Source organism: Trachemys scripta, chromosome 14, assembly GCF_013100865.1.
Source record: "Trachemys scripta elegans isolate TJP31775 chromosome 14, CAS_Tse_1.0, whole genome shotgun sequence".
In the NCBI taxonomy this organism is placed as follows: Eukaryota; Metazoa; Chordata; order Testudines; family Emydidae; genus Trachemys; species Trachemys scripta.
The window spans coordinates 29,324,837-29,346,126 of NC_048311.1; the positions used below are offsets into that span (position 1 = coordinate 29,324,837).

At 43.0% G+C, this 21,290-nt stretch overlaps 1 protein-coding gene across 1 annotated transcript in view; it reads right to left on the reverse strand.

Annotated features, from left to right (window-relative positions):
- The window catches only part of LOC117887073, a 124,177-nt gene that overhangs the window by 61,132 nt on the left and 41,755 nt on the right, over positions 1-21,290 (reverse strand). The window contains exons 23-39 of the mRNA XM_034789314.1: positions 20,835-20,948; positions 18,759-18,929; positions 16,936-17,049; positions 14,436-14,564; positions 12,959-13,024; positions 11,411-11,502; positions 10,442-10,562; positions 9,530-9,647; positions 9,178-9,269; positions 7,819-7,997; positions 6,467-6,542; positions 5,656-5,750; positions 4,911-5,030; positions 4,444-4,584; positions 4,049-4,128; positions 3,897-3,952; positions 2,573-2,669 (exon numbers count right to left, since the gene is read on the reverse strand). Coding sequence (XP_034645205.1) covers positions 2,573-2,669; positions 3,897-3,952; positions 4,049-4,128; positions 4,444-4,584; positions 4,911-5,030; positions 5,656-5,750; positions 6,467-6,542; positions 7,819-7,997; positions 9,178-9,269; positions 9,530-9,647; positions 10,442-10,562; positions 11,411-11,502; positions 12,959-13,024; positions 14,436-14,564; positions 16,936-17,049; positions 18,759-18,929; positions 20,835-20,948 — 1,861 coding nt within the window. The remainder of the gene's footprint in view (positions 1-2,572; positions 2,670-3,896; positions 3,953-4,048; positions 4,129-4,443; positions 4,585-4,910; positions 5,031-5,655; positions 5,751-6,466; positions 6,543-7,818; positions 7,998-9,177; positions 9,270-9,529; positions 9,648-10,441; positions 10,563-11,410; positions 11,503-12,958; positions 13,025-14,435; positions 14,565-16,935; positions 17,050-18,758; positions 18,930-20,834; positions 20,949-21,290) is intronic.

The following is a 21,290-nucleotide window of genomic DNA, read 5'->3' on the forward strand; positions in this document are numbered from 1 at the left end:
CTCCTGAGGTAAGAGATGTAAGGCAGTGGTTCTCAAACTTGAGCCGCCGCTTGTTGAGGGAAAGCCCCTGGCTGGCCGGGCTGTTTACCTGCCGCGTCCGCAGGTTTGGCCGATCGCGGCTCCCACTGACCGCAGTTCGCTGCTCCAGGCCAATGGGGGCTGCGGGAAGGGCGGCCAGCATGTCCCTCTGCCCGCGCCGCTTCCTGCAGCCCCCATTGGCCTGGAGCGGCGAACCGCGGCCAGTGGGAGCCGCGATCGGCCGAACCCGCGGACGCGGCAGGTAAGCATACCGGTCCAGCCAGCTAGGGGCTTTCCCTGAACAAGTGGCAGCCCAAGTTTGAGAACCACTGATGTAAGGAACATGGAGCCCAGAGACATGGAGGAAAGACCTGCTGTAAGGTCATTGGATGATAGCTTGGTTCTGCTACCCCAGAAGGGGTGGACTAAAGTATGACTTGCCCACAGGGCCAAGTTGTGAGAAGAGAAACCAATGCTGTGATGGAGCTACCATGGGCAGGGGGCACCATATGGGGAGACAGCCGCTACACCACATCTGACCACGAGGAGGCGCTACTGCACTGAGAAACCCGCTTTATGGGGTAAAATGCCTTGTTTACTTCCAAACTGAGAAGTGTGTTTTTGGAAAGCATTAAAACATAATTTTATCTTCTCCTTTTTCTGAGTTGGGGGAAGTGCCCCAACTGTCTGAACTGTAGCGCTTCCACAAGGTAGAACTTAAAGCCCAGATTTTTAAAGGTATTTTGATGTTGCAGTACTCAGCGTTGCAACGCTTAACTAATTTCAGGGCCTAAATCTCATTTTCAGAAGGAACTTAGGCACAGAGGAACTTCAAACCCCTGATGGGCTCCTAAATTAGTTAGGTGCTGCAGTGCTAAGTGCTGAAATACCTAAACGCTCTTAAAAATCTGGGCCTAAATGACTTTCTACATTTAAAGATAATGAAGTATTGAATAGAATTCTCACCAAGCTGTACAGGTATGCAGGGCTGTACAATTGTAAACGCACTGAACAGCGAAGAGTCACCACACCCTATCTAACAGCACAAGCTGATAAAATACATTGTTATATAACAGAGCAAACAGAGTAGTACACAACAGAGTCAACGTCAGGGGTGGATGGTTCTGGGATGATTTATGCAGCAAATTATCTTAAACACTTAGGGAAAAGGATGAATTTTATAAGGTGTTTTGGCATCTTTTCTTTATGTTTCAACACACAGAGTGGTAAGAAAAGCCATTTAAATCTGCAGGCTGCTACATACCTGTAACTGTTGCAAATGAACAAGTGGGCACTAATAAATTATTCCCATTAAATAAACTTGACATTTCCTACCTATATGATGCTAGTTCAGACTCCAATAAGCATCAGGTTTGACTCGTGATAGTGATATTGTAAGCAGAGTACAAGTATCTTCTTGTAGACGCTAAATCATTTCTAGTTACTCCACTGACTAAACTGCCATGTGTTTGAAGTCACCCACCTATGACTGAAGGCTCAACTTCATACAGACTTCTCCTCTAATGAGACAAACATAATAAATGACCATAGATTTTATAATTAGAGATAGAAAGAAAACAGATGCACTGTATATAAACTGACTTCTTTCTGTGCACTAGATGATGGTGTTTCTCAGTTATTCACTTCCCTTCAGAGGAAAGTGCACAGGAATGGAGACAGGAACTTGAGCGCCAGTCACTGCTCCGCCACTAACTCACCCTGTGACCTTGGCCAAGTCACTTAGTCTTTCTTTGCCTCATTAACCTCCATAGAGCTAATCCTTACCTCTTAGGGGGTTTGTGATGCGTTAGCCCTCATTCCTACCCTGCTCTCTTCAGACTAAGGGAGCACGCAAAGGGCTTGGGAGTGCGAGGAGTTGGATTATGCTTCCTGACTATCCTTGCTCAAATGCACACGTCATCCCCATTCACACTTGTGCTGCAGCACTCCTACCAAACGGTTACTTCCAAGTTCAAAGTTGGACTGTTTGTGTTACACCATGAACACGTAAAGCACTATACACTCACTGCGCGGTTTATATAACATCTGTAAACGAGGCAGGCAGAATACATGGGCACCGCTCCATTGACAGCTCTATCCTGCTTTGCATGAGCTGAAGATCTGACCCAGAGTCTCATTCGGATGGCGGAGACTGAAGATTTATTTTAACTACAGAACAAAACTCTGGCTAAAAAGGCATATCCGTATTTAGTTAACTGTTCACTTCAAAGCATGCTTCCACATCCATATCAACCAACCCATCCCATATGTCAAGTTCACTGACTTGTTTCACAACTGCAGGCCTGTACTTCCTCTAACACCGATTGTATGTAGAGCAATTCACCTTGAGTACCCCAATGCCTCCACCTCTAAAAATATTCTTTTCTCAAAAGAGGGGCTAATTTAAAAAATGATTCTCTTGTGCAAAGTACAGAAGCTGCAAAGCTCCAGGCCTGAATTTTTATTGTGCTGATAAGTGTGTGGCAATGATAGTAAATATGTGCATTATTAAATCATACACATTAATACTGATTAAAATATAATGGAACATTTTAAAAGTCTTCCTGCTGAAGTCTTTCCCACTCGAAAGTTCCTTCCAAAGCCATATCAAAATTATCCATTTCTTGCTCACGGGAGAGTTCTAAGAACACCTGAAATGGATGACAACAAAAGTCTGGTTATTTGCTGACACTGATAACAAATACATTAAACATTTGTTACTATTTTTATGAAGGCAACACATGGGTTTGCAATTGCCCCAAAGATGAACACCACAGAGAACCAGGGGCGGCTCTAGTTTTTTTGCCGCCCCAAGCACGGCAGGCAGGCTGCCTTCGGCGGTGTGCCTGCGGGAGGTCCCCGGTCCTGCGGATTCGGCGGGAGGTCCGCCGGTCTTGTGGCTTTGGTGTACCTGCCACCGAATTGCCGCTGAATCCGCGGGACTGGCAGACCTCCCACCGAAGGCGGCCTGCCTGCCGCCCTCACAAGGAACCAGCAGGGTGCCCCCCGTAGCTTGCCGCCCCAGGCACTTGCTTGGGGCGCTGGTGCCTGGAGCTGCCGTTGCAGAGAACAGGTTTTCTGCTGATACAGCTCTCTTCAGGGCAGCAGCAAGTGCTCTCTAATTTCCTGTTCACCAGCTCACCAAAGGTCAGGAGCAACACTTGGAAAAGACCATCGTCCTCTCTAAGACTGTATATTTATTTTGATTCACTTCTGTGTATGTTTCTGTAAACAGATTTCCAGCCAAAGTCTTTGAAGTTGGAATGTAATGATGGCTCTTTATGGGGGCTGTTCACACCAGGATGCCCTACAGACACTGCAAGGCAAGGTTTCACAGCGGGGTGTTTGCCCTTTTAATTCACTCACACGGGAGTGAGTTATGGCTTTGCCTCATGCCCTGTGCATTGAGCAGCTCGCAAAGCAGATTGTGGCTCAGTCATGATCTGTCTGCCTGCTTCTCCCTGCTCCAGGAGGTTGAGGTACCCCTGCACCAGCCTTATATCTGCTGTCCCTTAGTGCACCATAGTTGTGCTGCCCAGTCCTTAGCGGGAGCGGAGGCTGCTTTGCCCATTATGCAGCTACCCATGATGTGGATACCAGTGCAGGGGAACAGGAACACAACATCTGCCCTTTTACTCCCCTCATGGTTCTGCAAGCTGGGCCGCCATCTGACCCTCACTGCTATAATTATTCCCTTTAGAAGCTTGAAAAGGGATCTTTCTCCAATAAACGTCCTTTTTTTTTCCCTTCCAAAGTTTGATAATTGTGCTGTGCTGCCTTCTTTATTCCCTCGGAAGCTTCGCAGCACATGCAAACTGCCCCTGCATATTCCTTTACAATAGGCCTGGAGTCCTGTGTATAACTTTGAAATCCCATGCCTGTTCCAAAGTGTTCAAAGAAAAGCTGTACTCCTCGAGGCCGAAGGTTCGTTTGGCTGTGGAGAAATGAAGAGACAGTTAAAAAAATATGTTTCGACTTTACAAGTCCTTTTCGAGTGAGCCTAACCTTTTGCTGATAGTTTCTCTCTTACCTGCCTCTAGTTTGGAGAAAGTCTGGGACAGAGGCAGTGCTTCTTGCATTGGTATCTTGTAAACCAGCAAAGAGGAAACCCTGAGGGAGAAAAGAAATTGCATCCATTGTCCTGTGTCTAGCTCGTAGACACCACTTTGAGTCAAACTGTGTCTGGCTCATGTGTGGGGGCCAGAAGGGAAGGAGAAAGTACAAGAAGCTTCCATATCTTATTGCATGGCCCAGACACAATGACAGTCTCTAATCAGCTTGCCAGCTAGGGACTGTAACCCGTTAATCTCTCCCAACTAGAGATCTTTGTTCAGGCTGTGACGTTTGCTGCCAAACTGCAGTAGTGGGAATGATATACTAAGTAACTCTTCAGGGGTTCAGGACCCTGATGTATTTTGTAGTTACCTTTCCTGACGATCTGCATGTGGGAAGATCCTCAGAATCTCCATATGGAGGCTATCAACCTGTGCTGGGTCCTTCACTTTAATTTCCAGTAAGTAACCTTTGCCAAACTTGCTTTTCAGGTACTGAACAGCACCAATGCACCTGGAGACAAAGAAAGCAACACAGTGGGAAATACTTAGTAATGGACGAAGAGACTTGCTTCCATGACCCTCTCCTCTTAGTGAATGTCAGGGATTAAATTCAGCCGGAGTTGTCCAAAGCAGAGCTCCGGTAAATATTCTCTACCCCCCTGTTGTTTTTATAGCATGTTGGGGGGCGGGGTAAGTGGGCGCCTCCAGGAAATACTCTGTGAGAATTTACATCCTGGTGGGTGTAATGAATGAGGTTGGCTCCATAACATCTACCTGTTCCCTCAGAACTTCTATAGTGTCCATCTTGCTATTGAACTGATCTATGTTACAGCCTACCGGAGCTTTCCACACACCATGATGGCCACTCGATCACACACTGCCTCAGCCTCCTCCATGTAATGGGTTGTTAGGATGGCTCCTTGCTCTTTGTTTTTCAGTGCAGCCCGAATTGCTTTCCTGAAAAGAAAGACAAAAATTACTTCAGAGGAAGAGCCAAACAAGTTTTTCTATTGTATTTCCCCCTCAAAATGACAATGGAAATGTATTTAAAACCTCATAACAACCTTACATTGATGTCTACTTTGTACTTTGAACTTCCCATTTGACCAAACTCCATTGAAGGACTGCTCTGAAATAAGATTTGCTACAGTGCTGATTTAGTGGGGAGGGGCTGTTAAGTTCTTCTTTTTTGTACTTGCTTTAATAATAATAATAATTAATGGAGATATCCCATCTCCTAGAACTGGAAGGGACCTTGAAAGGTCATTGAGTCCAGCCCCCTGCCTTCACTAGCAGGACCAAGTACTGATTTTTGCCCCAGATCTCCAAGTGGCCCCCTCAAGGATTGAACTCACAACCCTGGGTTTAGCAGGCCAATGCTCAAACCACTGAGCTATCCCTCCCCCCTTCTAGTGCCAGTGTAGACATGCTCAAAATCAGGTCTCTTTTTAGGTGCTTAATTGTGGATTTAGAAGCCTAACTCCCATCTCGAAAGTCTTGGCCCTCGACTTTTTATTATGCTGTTTTGATTTAGTTCTGATGTTAAAAACAGGCCTAATAATTGGTTCAGGGCATTACTCACCACATGCGACTTTGCCCTTTAGGGTCCATTCCAGTTGATGGTTCGTCCAGAAGCAGAACTGTCGGATTACCCAGCATGCTCAGTGCAAAACACACCTAAAATGAAGAATAGACATTGGGAGCTAAGTTCTGTCTTCCTGGCCTACTTCACTCAAGCCAGTGGTGGTGCCCACGTGTAAGTGAGAGCAAGTAACTCATTTTCTTTAAAAAATGATGCATAAAATTCATTTCTATGCGGGACTCTGAAATCCTCTAATTCAGAGCAAACCAAAAATATGTCAACCTTCGAAAGCTCAGTGCTTAGACTTCATTTCCTCCCTCCACACACATATATGCTTGTGATTTAAAGGAGCTGAACAATCTGAGAAACATACTGTGCAATATTCTGTACTATGTGACATGGACGTAACTCCCTTTGAAGTGAGACAGCACACAATGCATGCTGGGGCCCCACCGTCTCAGGGGAAGCAACGAGAATCTCATCTACGTAACTGGAAACAGAACTAGACCCTCTATTTACCAATGACATTTTTCATTCACACTATGGACATTTCAGAAATATGTCAGCTATTTTCTGGAGATAATTTACCAGCCATAACTTCAATAGGTTTACACCCAAACGGAGATTTTACTACTGTATATTTGAAACAAAACATTTTAGAACATGAAGGGTTGGATTCTGCTCTCATTTATATCAATGCAAATGTGAAAAGGACTCCACTAGCTTAGTGGAATTATTCCAGATACAACACTGGGGAACAAGGAGCAAAATTCGTCCCAGGGTTTGCGCCAAGAAAAACGCAAACACTCACCTTTCTAGTTACCCCAGCAGACAATTTTCTAGTCACTTTCTTGACATGATCCTGAAGTTCCAGAGCCTTTGCTATCCTGTGAGGAAGGAGAAAGAAAGGAAGTAAAATGAACATTTGTTTTTTCCCCAACTCAAGACTTTTACCTGAGACTGACAGCACAATGGAAAGAGTGGGCTCGGTTCCTCCCCATTTGTGGGAGCGGCTGGGCCCTGGGAGGAAGTCTCTTCCACAGAGAGTACAGGGGTTCTGAGAGGAGAGGTTAGTTTTCATTTCTCAGTAGGGACTCCTGATGGAATTTGCTTGGGACACACATCTCCTTGATGTCCCCTCTGCAACCAGCAATACCCTTTTATTTGGGCTTTTCAGCAGAACCCCCCGAGGTTTGCCCTTCCCTGACAGCTCCTCTGAGTGACAATGCTCTGCCCCCACTGGTAAAGGAGGTGTCCATTTCCCCTTTTTCCATCACTTCTGGTGAAGCTTTGGCCACTCGGTTTTAGCATTCTTCTTAGTTCTTTTCCTGATGGTACCAACTGAAGATGATTTGTTTTGGAAGTGCGTTGCTTTCTTTCTGCAAAACGACTTGTTTTTTTTTTTGCATTTATTCTCTTCTCCTAAGCAAAAGGCATGTGTAACCCCAGACAATGCTTACTTCCCCCTTCCACAGGAAAATTCTTGTGGATCTATACTATGGTGCTGAAAAAAATAGATGCTGCAGTCACTGTATTTGAGTTTTCTGAGATGCCCATAAACTTATCTGACTGTGTATTTTCACGCAATGAAGCTGACCCATCGAAGAGTGCACATCTTTCCAAAACTCACGTTCTGAAGTCTTTTCATAATCTCAAGAATCCTTCTGTTTCAGCATGCTACCCTGTCCAAAATTTTTCTGGAAAGTCTGCTAATTTTTTATTTTAAGCAACAAAATCATCAGAAACTAAACAAGAGAAGTTTTTTAAACAAGCTGTTCCTAATAGGATAGAATCTCTCTCTTAATCATAAGAATTATATTATTAGTTGTATTAATAACAATTATAAACCCTCTCCATCTTGCCTAGAGTGGACAGTACATCATTGATTATCCCCCTAATTTCACATTTTAGCACCAGACATTTCCATCTAAAGTTTAGACACAGATACATCCAGCATTTAACACACACTAATTTTAATTCTAACTCATTCTAAATGAGAAAATCTGGATGGCTTAGTTTCTTGGCTAAATCACCAGAGGAAGACATTTGGGCAGTTTGACTGTGAAGCGAAATTCTACTTTCAGCAAAATTCTACTTTTTCTCTGCTTTATAATTCTGAGATATGAAACACGAACTGAAAACTTTATTTGTTTTACTACATACCGTTTGATAGTAACAACAGCGTCTTCTTTCCTCAGCCCTTTCACAGCTGCATAAACCTCCAGATGTTGTTGCACAGTAAGGTTTGGCCAGAGAGGGTTCTCCTGAGGGCAGTGGCCTAGAAAGCCAGTTGGGTTCTCTTGCAGTTGAGAGGCAGTGGCACCTTTCCCCTTTGTCAGCACCTGAACAAAATCTGTTATTCTGCACGTGTGTAATCTTGTGATCAATAAATGTGTAGGGTTAAAATTACAGGACGGTTATGACAGGTTTCAGAGTAGCAGCCGTGTTAGTCTGTATCCGCAAAAAGAACAGGAGTACTTGTGGCACCTTAGAGACTATTTGAGGATAAGCTTTTGTGGGCTACAGCCCACTTCTTCAGATGCATAGAATGGAAAATATAGTAAGGAGATATATATGCACACTGAACATGAAAAGGTGGAAGTAGCCATACAAATTCTAAGAGGCTAATTAATTAAGATGAGTTATTATCAGCAAGAGAAAAAAAACTTGTAGTGATAATCCAGATGGACCATTTCAGAGAGCTGACAAGGGAGAATTACTGATCTGCAACCTTTGCTTATCTGAGTAGTTTCACTGAGTACAGGTTGTAGAGCTGGCCCTTGCATAGTAGGTCATTTTCCTGCTCGACAGGGTCTACAGCAGTAGATGTTTGCTCTAGGTACTGTAATACGAATGGCCCACGAGAAATGCCAATAAAAAGACTAAAGACCATTTCCGGCATTAGCGAAAGTTCAAGATTCATTCCTGAAATTATTTACTTTTAATTTATTTTGAGGCAAATATAATAGGGGGTATGGATGGAGTGCCTGCTTTCATTTCAAGTGTCCTGGCGTTGGTTGGGCTACATAAATAGTGTTCATGTTGTTTTGTTCGCTTATTGCAAGTGACATGTTCTTATGTCAATCACAACGACTGATGATCATTTTCATGAACGATTTTCAGAGCATGACGTGCTAGGCTATGGGCTGGATTCCAAACATCCTTTTGGGCACAGCTACATCACAGCCTGGGTGTGACCTGCAGCTTGTGGAAATGCACCCCCACTAACTGTACTCAGGCTAGAAATAGAAGTGGACTTCAGTGTACACTGCACAACCCCGATGGACACCCGCTTTCCTCCCCCAGGTACATACTTGTTTGGGCAGCCTGTGCTGAAGTATGCAACATGTTGTTCTCACTGCTATTTTTCACAAGCTTGCTAGAGTACAGCTAGTGCGGGTATGTTTACACGAACTGCAAGTCACCCCCTACCCTGCTGCAGTTGTGGTAGTACCCTTTGTTTCCCTTAATGTATTGTTTAGGATTAGCAGTGGGTTTTAAAGTCTAACCCGTTTCACCTACCTGCCCAGCAGTCAGTGTTGTCTCTCCAGTAATCATATTGATAGTTGTGCTTTTACCAGCTCCATTGGGTCCTAGTAGTCCGAATACCTCTCCTAGAATGAATATACATCAATTTTTAGTAAGACTCGCCCTTCCTAACAGAACATCAGGCATATTCACCATGAAAAAACAAACAAACAAACAAACAAAAGAGAAACCTTTTGCTCATACCTGTGATCAAATAACATTCATTAAAAATTCCATGAGGGCTGTCTAGAACTGAGACGTTCCAGTGAGTGAGTGGTCTACACATGTAATCTTCAAATCAGACAATCATCAAAATAACTATAGTAAAATACTCCTGGGTTCTAACCTTTTTTAACACAAAAAGAGACATTTTTAGTGGCCGCTTTCTTCCTTTTCTTAAAAACCGAGCTGGCTTTCTTGTCTTTATATTCCTTGCGCAGATCGTTGACAATGATAATTGGTTTCTGGGGAAGGAGGGAAATGAGAAAGAATTTATAAAGATCAAATCCCTCCCACTATAAAAGACAGTCCAGTTCTCCCTGTTGCATGTGGTTGCTGTATACAGGTTTTATTCAGAACATTTTCTTTGAATATTTTGTTGCTGCTGAAATGTGTTGAATTTTCATTGCTAAGAGGTGAGATAAAAGTTCAACAGTGGTGAAATCTACTAGACAGTCATGTTAATCCCATATAGCTTTTTACTATTTTAGGTAACTATATGGCTCCCGTTACCATAGTATCCATGTGCCTCATACTCTACACACAACACCTCTTTACTGTTTTATAGGAAAATATTATTATCTCCATTTTACGGTTATGGAGCTGTGGCCCAGAGAGACTAAGTGACTTGGTTAAGGTCAGTCTGTGTCACAACAGGAAACTGAACTGGTTTCTGTGTCCCAGGCTAATGCCCTTTCCATGGGCCATCTTTCCTGCCCATACCGCTTAGCTATTATGTATTATTAATTATTAGCTCAACTCCAAAAAAAAGTGTTTGACGTTGAAAGAGAAGAGGTCACAATCCTTATTTCAAAGATCATTCATTTTAGATTGCCTGAGAACAAAAGAGAATTACATTCTATTTAAAAGTTGTATTCTCAGGTCTGATGAGATCTGTTAATTCCAGTTGGAAAGTAGAAAAATATAAGGGGAGAAACATTGGATTTCCATATTGATGTTTACTATTTGTTCCCCAGGGGGTAATTTACCAATAGGAAGAGTAAAGAGACAGACAGAAAAGGACAACTTGAAATTTTACCTCTTCCTGATTTTCAGAAGCTATTGCTTCCCTAACCTTTGCCCTTTCAGCTTGCACATCTTCATCTTCTTCTTCTGGTTCTTCAGGATTTTGATGGTTGATCTCTTTCCTCGGGGGAATTCTACCAATCAAAGGAGTCAAACTCAGCAATATATCCTTTGTCCTAGTTCACAACTGATGTATTATGAGTACAGCAAGACCGAATGGCTGTTTGGTTCAACACTTCTGCTTTTTATTATTTGCTATTTTAAAAAGTCAAGCACACAAAAAGTTAAGAAATACCAGAATTAAGGCTGCCCATACGAACTTAATTCAGCCCTCTTGTTGCATATGGATTATGATAGCCTTGCCCAACATCAATCATATAGTATGTCTGTGGAGAAGCCAGGAATAAAACCCAGCACTCGTGTGTCCCAGACCAATGGCTGAAATATAAGAGAACAACCTCTCTCTTCTTACAGTCCTTTGCCTTATTCACTGTCCATTCTGTGCCCTGAATGAGGCAGGGTTTGTTAAGAACAAATAGTACACGATCCTGTAGATAAAGACAGTATCAAAGTGCACCCGCAATCTATTCACTGGATTTTCCTAACCTTTGAACGTGTGGCTTTGCAAACTTACCCCCAACTTCTCTTTGGGGCAGGGACTATCTTTTTGTTTTGTGTTTGTATTGTGCCTAGTACAATGGGGTCATGGTCCATTACTGTGACTTGTAGGCACGACAATACAAATTAATAACAACATTGAGTGTTGTATGTAATTTCCTTTTTTTCTCTAGTAAGAATACTTGGGAGGAGGGAATGTATCACATGGAACCCTATGGAAACTATGCATGGATTTTTAAAAATATCAAAATGTTTTGTGAAAAATTGAAAATATCAACTTTTTCTGTGGAAAAATGTATTGTCAAGAAAAGCCCGAGTGTGGGGGCACACATGTGCACATGCAAGGGCACGTGTGGACACAAACCTAAAAATCGGATCCTCTCTCATAACCGCTCTTCCGTATTTCACCTCCAGCCATCGAAGAAGAAAAATGAAAACTACACAGTGGAGGTAAGGCTGAAAAAAAAAGAAGAAATAGTCAATGTTGTATGAATGAAAATAGCAACATTGTATCTGATACATTTTAATTACAGTTTAGGTAAAGTGCCTTAAAAGAGGGATTGGCTTCTCCTCATGTACTAGTTACCTCCTGAGCTGCTAACTGGTTATTTAATGTTAATTTAACTTTAGGTTAATGTTAGGTTCACTTTATTAGGATTCTAATGTGAGAGACGAAAGACGAGTTTAATTCAGTTCTCCCTGTGTCTGCCTGTTATCTAATCTAGGTGGGTATTTATTCCATATTGCTCACTCTGGCACCCTGATCTGCTTCACCTCTTTATTCCTCTTAGGGATCCATCACAGGTACTTCTCTGGCCCCACTTGCACAGAATCTGAGCATCTCCCAAATCTTAATGTATTTCATGCATAAATGCCAAAATAAAACCCTCTTGCCCTTGGGCTGGCAGCGCCCCAACTTTAAGGCTACCTCTGATATGATCTAAAGAACAATTAAATGAAAATGTTTCAGCTTTAATAGTCCATATTGAAGTATGATCTTCCTGTTATTTAGCTGTGCTTTCCTAGGTTCCCCACCCCCAATGCTTCCCATTACTGGTAGTAATGGTGGTGGAACTGGCATAGGTCAGTTGCCAGTGTTTTAGCCGCCATACCATTGAACTCAACTCAGAGCAGGCCGAGACAACATGGGGGTAAAATGTTAGTAATCACTGGCACCTTGTCTCCACTAGCTTTCTCACCATTGCTACCACCACTGGAGCACAACTGGTGGTAATAATGGAGCAAAATATATGGGGGGAAATGTAGTAAATGGTAATAAGAATCTAGTCCATTGAGACTTAGTCTTCAGACTTGGGTTGAATTTTATCAACTCTGTTGGAGCATACAGCATGTAAAATTGTGTAAGAAGTTCATATTTGTATTAACTAATACTAATGCATAAAATGACAACAGATTACACTAGTCGAGAAATCACATTTTAATGCATAAGCACAATTGGGAAAGGTAAGGCTGAGCTCACTGCATGATCTGGGGCTTACTTTGTTTTCCTAGCCTGTTTCAGGTGAGCAGTATTATTATTTCTGAGTAATTGGGTGCTAGCCAGCAGTCTCTCAACTGCCTCCTCAAATCCAGTCTAAGTTCTACTCTGTCTGGAATGAGTCTGATATTCTTGTCCCACTTTCTCATAGGTAAAAAGCCTCAATCAATCCAGCCTTCTCTAATAAGGTGACAGACGAGGTCCTGGGTTTATGGACTAACTTCTCCTGCCAATGAGCATTAGGCTACATTGGAAAACTCTCCATCTCAGTCCAACAGAGATGACCATGAAACATCTGTCACATTATGTACGTTTTGCTAGCTGCGGGGAATTATACAAATGCAATATATAGTCACCACATTAGAATGTGTGTCCTCTGCAAAATAATAATGCAAGATTCAAATTGTTTCTTACTGCAACGACAGATATGAATATGTCTCTCTGATTGCCAATAGAACTGAAATCCTCATCTATAAAAATCTGTGGATAGAAAAAATACATTCAGTAGAAATCCTGTAAAACTTTAATATAATACTATCTAGTTTTAGAAGAATGAAAACACACGTCAGTAAATATTTCAGAACTATGTGAACATTTCTGTCATTTCACTCAAAATCCTCACAGTAGGGAAGGGCAAATATAGATGTTGGAATCTGGGTGTCCGAATACTATTCGGGAAATAGTTACACCCCCAAATACAAGTATCATCAGACTCTTCTTTCCAGGACTAATAGCTCTGTCAGATGCAAGAATTTTATCTCCCTAGCACCTATGGGGAGAAGCGGGAAGAAGAGGAGAGCCTTATCATGGGGATTGCACAGGACACTTTTCAAAATCCAACCCCTAAGAGCAGTGGTTCTCAAACTTATTTTTTTGTGGACCACTTGAAAATTGCTGAGGGTGTCGGCGGGACCACTTAGTGATCTTTCCAAATGTTGTTTGTACCGTTAGCGAACTATTGTAAAGCACTTTGGATAAAAGCGCTATATCAAAAAAAACCCTTAATAATAATTAACGCTTTTTTGTTCTTCAAATAAAAGCACACAACTCGTATTTTAATATCAGTAGTCTTACCTTTCTAATGCAATGGATGTGCCCTCTGTCCTCCACTGTGGCAGCCCCTGCGCTGGGGCTGGGAAGGAGGGGGGGTCTCCCCTGCCACGGCAGCCACCGAGCTTGGCTAGGAAGAAGCGGGGGGAGAGGGGGGTCTCTCCCTCTCTCCCTCACCACAGCAGCCCCCGAGCTGGGGCTGGGAAGGAAGGGAGCATCTCCCCCACCACAGCAGCCACAGAGCTGGGGCTGGGAAGGAGGGGAGTATCTCCCCCACCACAGCAGCCACAGAGCTGGGGCTGGGAAGGAGGGGAGTATCTCCCCCACCACAGCAGCCACAGAGCTGGGGCTGGGAAAGGGGGCCATCTCTCCCTGGCAGCCGCAGCCCTGGAGCTGGGGAAAGTCACCTCTTTCTCTGGCCACCGCAGCCCTACACATTGCAAATCCCCCCACTCCCTCTTCTCACCCCACTACTCCCTCCCCACCTACCCTCTATTCCCCCCAAGGCCACCACTTCACCTTACATGTGCGTCTTCTCCAGGGTCCAGGCACCTAATTAGCGGAGCCACGCCTGTGCAGCTTCACTAATTAGGTGGGTGGCCCTTCATTCTCTCACGTGCGGCTGCCCAGGTATGAACCTTAGAGGGAACTATCCGCGGACCACCTGAATGGAGCTCGCGGGTCCCAGTTTGAGAACCTCTGCCTTAGAGAAACCACAAAGCTCTTTGCCAGGGTGTTACTGCCCGCTTCCCACTGAAAAACCATGAGGTTTGTTTTGTTTTTCCAAAAAGCATAGCCAGTTACGCATCTAATTTCTTCGTGACATAGTACAATAGTTTACCTTCAGAGACCTGATCACAACACCTATTAATGGATACACAGGAATCAAAATGGAGAAGAAATAATGGAGAATTGCTTCGCTGGAAGTGATCCACGTGATGGCATTAATAATGAAGATAACCAGCATTACCTAAAAAGAAGCAAGAAGGTAACTCATACTAGATAAAGAAAAAGCAATCTTTGCTCACTGTGGCCAAGAATTGGATGACACTGCATTTTGGGTTATATGGTGAATATCGCACAACTTACTTATTAGATGATGAATACTGAATACAAAACACAAATATGAGAAAGGTTGATGGGAAGGAGTCAGGACAATGAGTTAGAGTCGGCATTTGGGAGAAAGGAACATTTCTGTCACTCCATTGCCCTCTAGAGTGTCCTTGGTTTTTACCCCCAGCACCTATTATCGGTCAGAAGCCGTACTGCCAATCAGGTCCTAAAAAATAATCAAGAACTTTTTAAAAATTGGATTCTTTTTATTTGCTTCTGGTTTTTTTGAGCTGTGTGTGTGTGTGCGCGTGCGCACGCCACACTTCAACCTTTTCTCCACAACAGTGAGCGTTACACATTTACTTTTATTTTGAATTAAAACAGAGTCTCACGTGATCACATGACTCCAGCAGCTGGGACTTTAAGAAAACACACCAAATATTATGAAACTTCCAATAAAATCAAGAGTGTTGGCAGCACTACATACTTTGGCATATTCTGGTAGATAAAATACCTGGAAAGAACCTTCCATTAAGTTGCCGCATAATTAGCTTGGTGATCGTGAACATCTTAGCTTGTTGATTTTTTATTATTTATTTTTACCATGAGGCTTTTAGAGAGTTCAGAGTGAATATGCAGATATCTGTAAACAACAACATCTCTCAGGGATCCTTTTCCCAACCATGTAGAAAAATGACAATGACGTAATGTTTGAACCTTTTTAGATTCAGAACTGCAGGACGTACAAACCAAAGATCTTCTCTAGGGCCTTTGCACCTCATGTCTAGCCTTGGCAGTACACAAAATCCTTAAAAGGGTGTCTCTGGAAAGTTTATTTAGGTTGCAAGAGGCACCAATGTAGTTGAAGTGTATTCAGCTACAACTCAGTAATCTGCCGACCAACATAGAAGGATGTCTCAAGACTAGATCTGGTCAGAATTATTTTTTCTTCCTCTCTGGGGAAAGTTTCAAGTTTTCAGCAAATAAACTGAAATATTCTGATTCTGAAATACCCCCTGGGAGTCGTAGTTCAGGTGCCTCATGCTCCCATTCTCTTCCATAGATTGGGCTCCCTGGTCAGACTACATCTCCCCTCATACACCATGGTCTCCCCTCTTGTCCAGGGGAGGTGGCTCATGTGGCCACGGTGCATCATAGAAGCTGAAGTCTGACCAGGGAGCCGGGACCATGAGGAGAATGGAAGTATAAGGCACTGTAGCAGCATTTCAGAATCAAAATATTTCAGGTTTTAACCAAAGGTTTTTGATTTTCAGGTTTAGTTCAAGGTATAAAACTGTCTCTGTTATAAAATGTCTGTCACTTTCTGCTACAAAAAATAGAAGTTTTCTCTGTCAAGCAGACACTTTTCACACACCAAATCACCAACTTTCCATCAAAAAGCAGTTTAAGCGGAGAATTTTGAACCAGCACTATTCAGGGCAAGAAATTTGTTTATGAGGCATCGCCCAGCCTCTGAAATACTAAGTTTGGATCCAGAGTGGTACAGTTTCCCCAAGACCACCTCGGGGGGGGGGGGGGAGGGAGGGAATTTTTGTTGCTGTTATTTAGATTGTGGTTTACAAGATCCAGACTAAGATTTTCTAACAGACAAAGGCAAGTCACAAGAACAATACTTTCAGGGGCGGCTCTAGCTTTTGTGCCGCCCCAAGCACGGCAGGCAGGTGGCCTTCGGTGGCTTGCCTGCAGGAGGTCCGCCGGTCTCGTGGTTTCGGCGTACCCGCCACCGAAGCCGCTGGACCAGGGACCTCCTGCAGGCAAGCCGCCAAAGGCTGCCTGACTGCCGCCCTCGCAGGGACCGGCGGGGCGCCCCTCGCGGCTTGCTGCCCCAGGCACGCGCTTGGAGCGCTGGTGCCTGGAGCCGCCGCTGAATACTTTGTATTTCCATTTGAAAAAACACAAACAAACAAAGATTTTGCTTATGAGATTTCGCCCTGTGCAAAATATTGGAGGGGGAAAAAATCTGTTTTCAACCACAAAAAATGTGGAGCGAGAGAGCGTTGGGAATTCTGGGTAGGGGACCACAAACCACTTCAAACTTCTGTAGCAAAAGAGAAAGGATTGGAGAGGATATTAAAGAAGAAAATGATGTGAATAATGCATCATAGTTAAAGGTACAGAGCTGTTTCTGTTATAAGATGACTGTCATTTTCTACTTCCTGGAGCTGCACAGGGTGTTTCCACTTGTATCATCATCTGAACGCTCAAAAGTTGAAATACAGTTTCGTAAACTTTATAGCATGCTGTACATAATCTAGCCATTTGCTTACCGCTATGAGGATAAAAGACCAAAAATCACAGCTGTTGCATCGCTTTCGAAATGTGAAGGCAATTACATACACGAACAGAATCATCGAAGCTCCGTAGCCAATAATACAGGTAAACTATAGAGAGGAAAATTCTTATTAGGGGTAAGTGAACTGGTATGAACAAATAAAACTGCAGCACTCTAGTTCAATTTAAATGACAATAATACTAAGATCAAGGGATAAAAAAAACCCTCCAATTTAAGTGAAAAGTACTTTTATAAGGAGGCTAAGATTTATTATCTCCATTTTACAGAAGGGGAAACTCAGACACAATGCGGTGAAGAAGAAAAAAATAGAGCAACAAATAATAAAAATGCTTAGGTCTTATATAGCCCTGTTCATCAGTAGACCTCAAAGCACTTCACAGTCTGTAACGTATTTATCCTCACCACACCCCTGTGAGGCAGGGCAAAGCTCTTATCCCCAGTGCACAGATGGGGAACTGAGGCACAATGAGATTTAGTGACTTTCCCAAGATCACAAGGATGTCTGTGGCAGAGCAGGGGACTGAATGCAGGTTTTCCATCTCCAAGGCTAGTGTTCTAACCACTAGACCCTCTTTCCTCTCAAACAGCATGTTAGAGAGCTTAACAATTACAGAACCAGACAGAGACCATGCAAATAAACATACAAAACAATACAGAAGTGAGGATTTCACAACTGCATCGATACAGACATAAGGGTTTTCCAGCTGTGTCTATTGATAAGCGAGTTCTTACCAGACACAAAACTATCAAAATAAATTTCCTTTTACATGTTTTAGGCTCTTCCCTTTCTCTGGAGATGATTGATCGGATCACCTTCCTAACAGCCCCAGATTGTCTTATTTCAATATGACTAAACAGGGCCTCAGACTGTCACAGTGAGAGAAGGCCCTTCCACAGATAGACAATGATTTTGATTCTCTCTTTTATACCTCTATAACTAGCTAAGTGATAAGAATACGCCTAAATTCTTAAAGTATAGGCCAGACAGGTTTGAATATCTATATCCTAACACAGCACAAAGATTTATGCACCTGTGGGGTAATAGCCCCATCTGAGCTAGACTGTGTGGCTGTTTAACAAGCAACCTGTGACCATTTCCTTGTTGGGGATGTATTATGTTCCTCCTTGCTTGATTATTATTGCTAGGGAAAAAACCTGCTGTCCTACATACAGTTCTGCTCTCAGACCTGGTTGTGTCCAGAATTTCATCCCTAAAATCAGTGAGCTTACTCTGGGTTTGCACCGGCGTAACTTAAAACAGAATTAGACAGTTTCCCTAGAAGTGAAATTGCAATGCTGACGACAACTCCTAGAGGCATCAATTCTGGGAACACTTATACATAATAGGAACTTGTTGGGAAATCTCTTGTAGGCTCATTTTGAATTTTTCTTTTTACTAGGTGGGGAGGAGAGAGCAAGGAGAAATACAGAAGACCTTTTTCACAAACAGGAATCTCATTTCATTGTGAGAAATCCATTTTTTGCATCTGGGGCAAATTCAGAATTCTTGCTGGCAGAAATGGCAAAATTTTGCCATGGATCAAATTTGAATCTTTTCAAATGAATGCCCAGCAAAAAAATGGCCCCTTTGCCTTTCTCTGACCTATGGGTGCAGGCACTTGAAGATCCAACTGGCACAAGGGATTACAATTTAAATGAATTCTGAAGCCAGGAGTTGACTGGTTTAATTGCTCCCCTTCCCTGGTGGAGAGAGAGGGGTAAACTTTATCTTCTGGATTTCCCTCTCTTGTTTTCAAGGGTGAATTATTTTTCAGCGATCTAAATAATCAGATTTACCAGGGCAAAAGCGTCACTGGCACTCATAGAAATTTTGTAACTCAATGCAAAGATAATTCCAAACATTGAGAAGAGAAGAATCAAGTACAGTGGAATATCCACCAGAGCCTGCCCACACCAGTAGGCTGAAGGGAAGAGCCCAGAGACCCGCAGCTGGGAACGAGCTTTTATCTAGGAAAGGAAAGGAAAAAGAGAGGCATTATTATAGAGAGATTTTAAAAGCAACAACAGTCCTTCCAATTAGTTGACTTTATGTTCAGAGTTGGCTCAGGGAAATAAAGGTACAAACAAATCTCCATTTCTTCTTCCTCTGTAGAGTATTCACAGGACTTTCCCCTTTCTCACTCTCTCTAGCGATTGCTGCTCTCTTTTCCTCCTCCTCACTGTCCATGTTTATTTTCCCCGCTTCTCTCTCTCTCACCCCATTTGTTTCTTCCTTCCTTCTTCAGTTGCTTCTTTTCCCTGTCTCCTTGCTTCCTGTCCCAATGGCAGTGGAAATATCTTAATAGTGTACCCTGAAATACCGGTGAATGAAGAATAAAAAAATGAAAACCAGTATCTAAAAACATTAACAAGGTAGCTCCAGAACAAAGAGTCTTGCTATGATTGTTGGCATTCATTAAAGCAAACCCAGGGATGTATCTCGTGTCAGTTTAGATGAGCATGCTGTGTTCATAGGACAATAGAGTAGATGGATAAAGGGATACATCAGGGAATCATGCGGGCAGATTTAATATTCCCTCAGTGTATTCTTCACACACCAACAGAAAGCTATACATTAATCATGCTATTTTTCCTACAGACTGGGAAGATTGAGGGGAGGACAGGGGAGGGAGAGAGAGAGAGAGAGACTGTTATTGTCATGTTTATTTTTATATATTTGGGAGGCTCCCAGACACTACCATGATGGAAGCCATTGTGTACCTAGGTAGCTAGATAGATCCCTGATACAACTCTATTGCTTTCAGTGAAAGACTTCAGAACACAGATTCCTTCATAGTGGTAGATAATCACCTCTAAGTCAGTCATCTAGTCCAGGGGTTCTCAGGACAATTTTTCTGGTGGCCTCAGAGTGGCCTCACATTTTTAAGTATTTTAAGTATTTTCCTAAAATACTTAATTAGCTTTAGGCAAATCAAATAAATATGCACATATATACACGTCCAAATCATTGTAATTTATTTATTGCTAGCAAGTTAAGTCTATTATGAAAAGTGATATGAACAAACATACAGGTACCACTTTTCATAGCAGATTTACTCAGCCCAGGCAAGACAAATTAAGCTCTGGATAGAGGGTCAGGGGAGGCAGTGGGGGCCAGGGGAAATGGGGGTGAGGAGTTGGGGGGAGAAAGCAGGGGGTTAGAGCCTGAAGCCCTGTGGCCAGAGCCTGGGGCCTGCCGCCATGCAGCCAGAGTGCAGGGCTGGAGCCCGAAGCCCCATGGTCAGAGCCTGCTGCCCCACCACGCCAGGGCTGAAGCCCAAAGCCTGAGCGCCACCGCACCTGGGAAGGTGGGGAATGCATCAGCTCCCTGCTCCTACAGCAGTGTGCACCAGGTATCTCCAGATGGGGGCACCCCTGCTGCTGGCCTCAGCAACCAACACCAAGACAGGGCATCCAGAGCAACAGGGACGGGGAGCGGCCACTGCTCTGCCTCCTCTCCTCTAATCACAGCCCAGGAGGCTGTGGCCGCATTTGAGAAACACTGAAAGTCCATCTGATCTGCCTGCAAACTCTTTTTATAATTGCAATTTGATATAGTATTGAACCGCTCTTCTATTAAACCTTCCTTCTTCCACCATGAGAGTACCTGTCTTTGACCTGTTACATATTTGTACACAGCTATCACTGTGCCTCTGTTCTCAGTTTTATTTCTCTAGATAGATCGTGCCTTAGTCTTTTAGCTGTTTCTCAGAGTGGTTAATTTCAAAACCTTTTAGTGTTTCGATTTCTCTCCTCTGAACTCTGCAAGCTATGGCCTTGTAAGAATGTGACAGCCCAAACCAAATGCAGTATTGAAACAGATCTATCCAGGCCTCCCCCTACATAATGTCTGCTAAAATTCAAGGAATTTACCTTATAATCTTGTACGCTGTTCATTGCAAAGTGAGGTGGGAAACCAGGAAGTAAAAGCAGCAAAATAATAAGATAGCTAGAAATAAAATAATTCCATAATTCTGGACGATTCTCCTGGGGGTGAAAAAAAATCAGAAAACATCTGAAGAAAACATCTGCATTGTATTAGTCTGGGTATCACGACTGGAGCTGGGCAAATAGTTGGGGTTTTTTGTTTACTGGCAGTTCAGAAAAATTTGGGGAAAAAATTGGTTTAGGTCAAATCAAATCTGAAAATTCTGAAAGATTTCAACAAATTCAAAAAAGTCTGTTTCAGGTTGAAGGGCACATTTCATTCCACTTGATATGTTCTGTTTCTAGACCTTTTAAAATGCCTGGAGTCATAAAATTTGGGAGGAGGTGCCCCCTTATCACTTTTAGTCCAGTGGTTAAGGCACTCATCTGAGATGCGGGAGA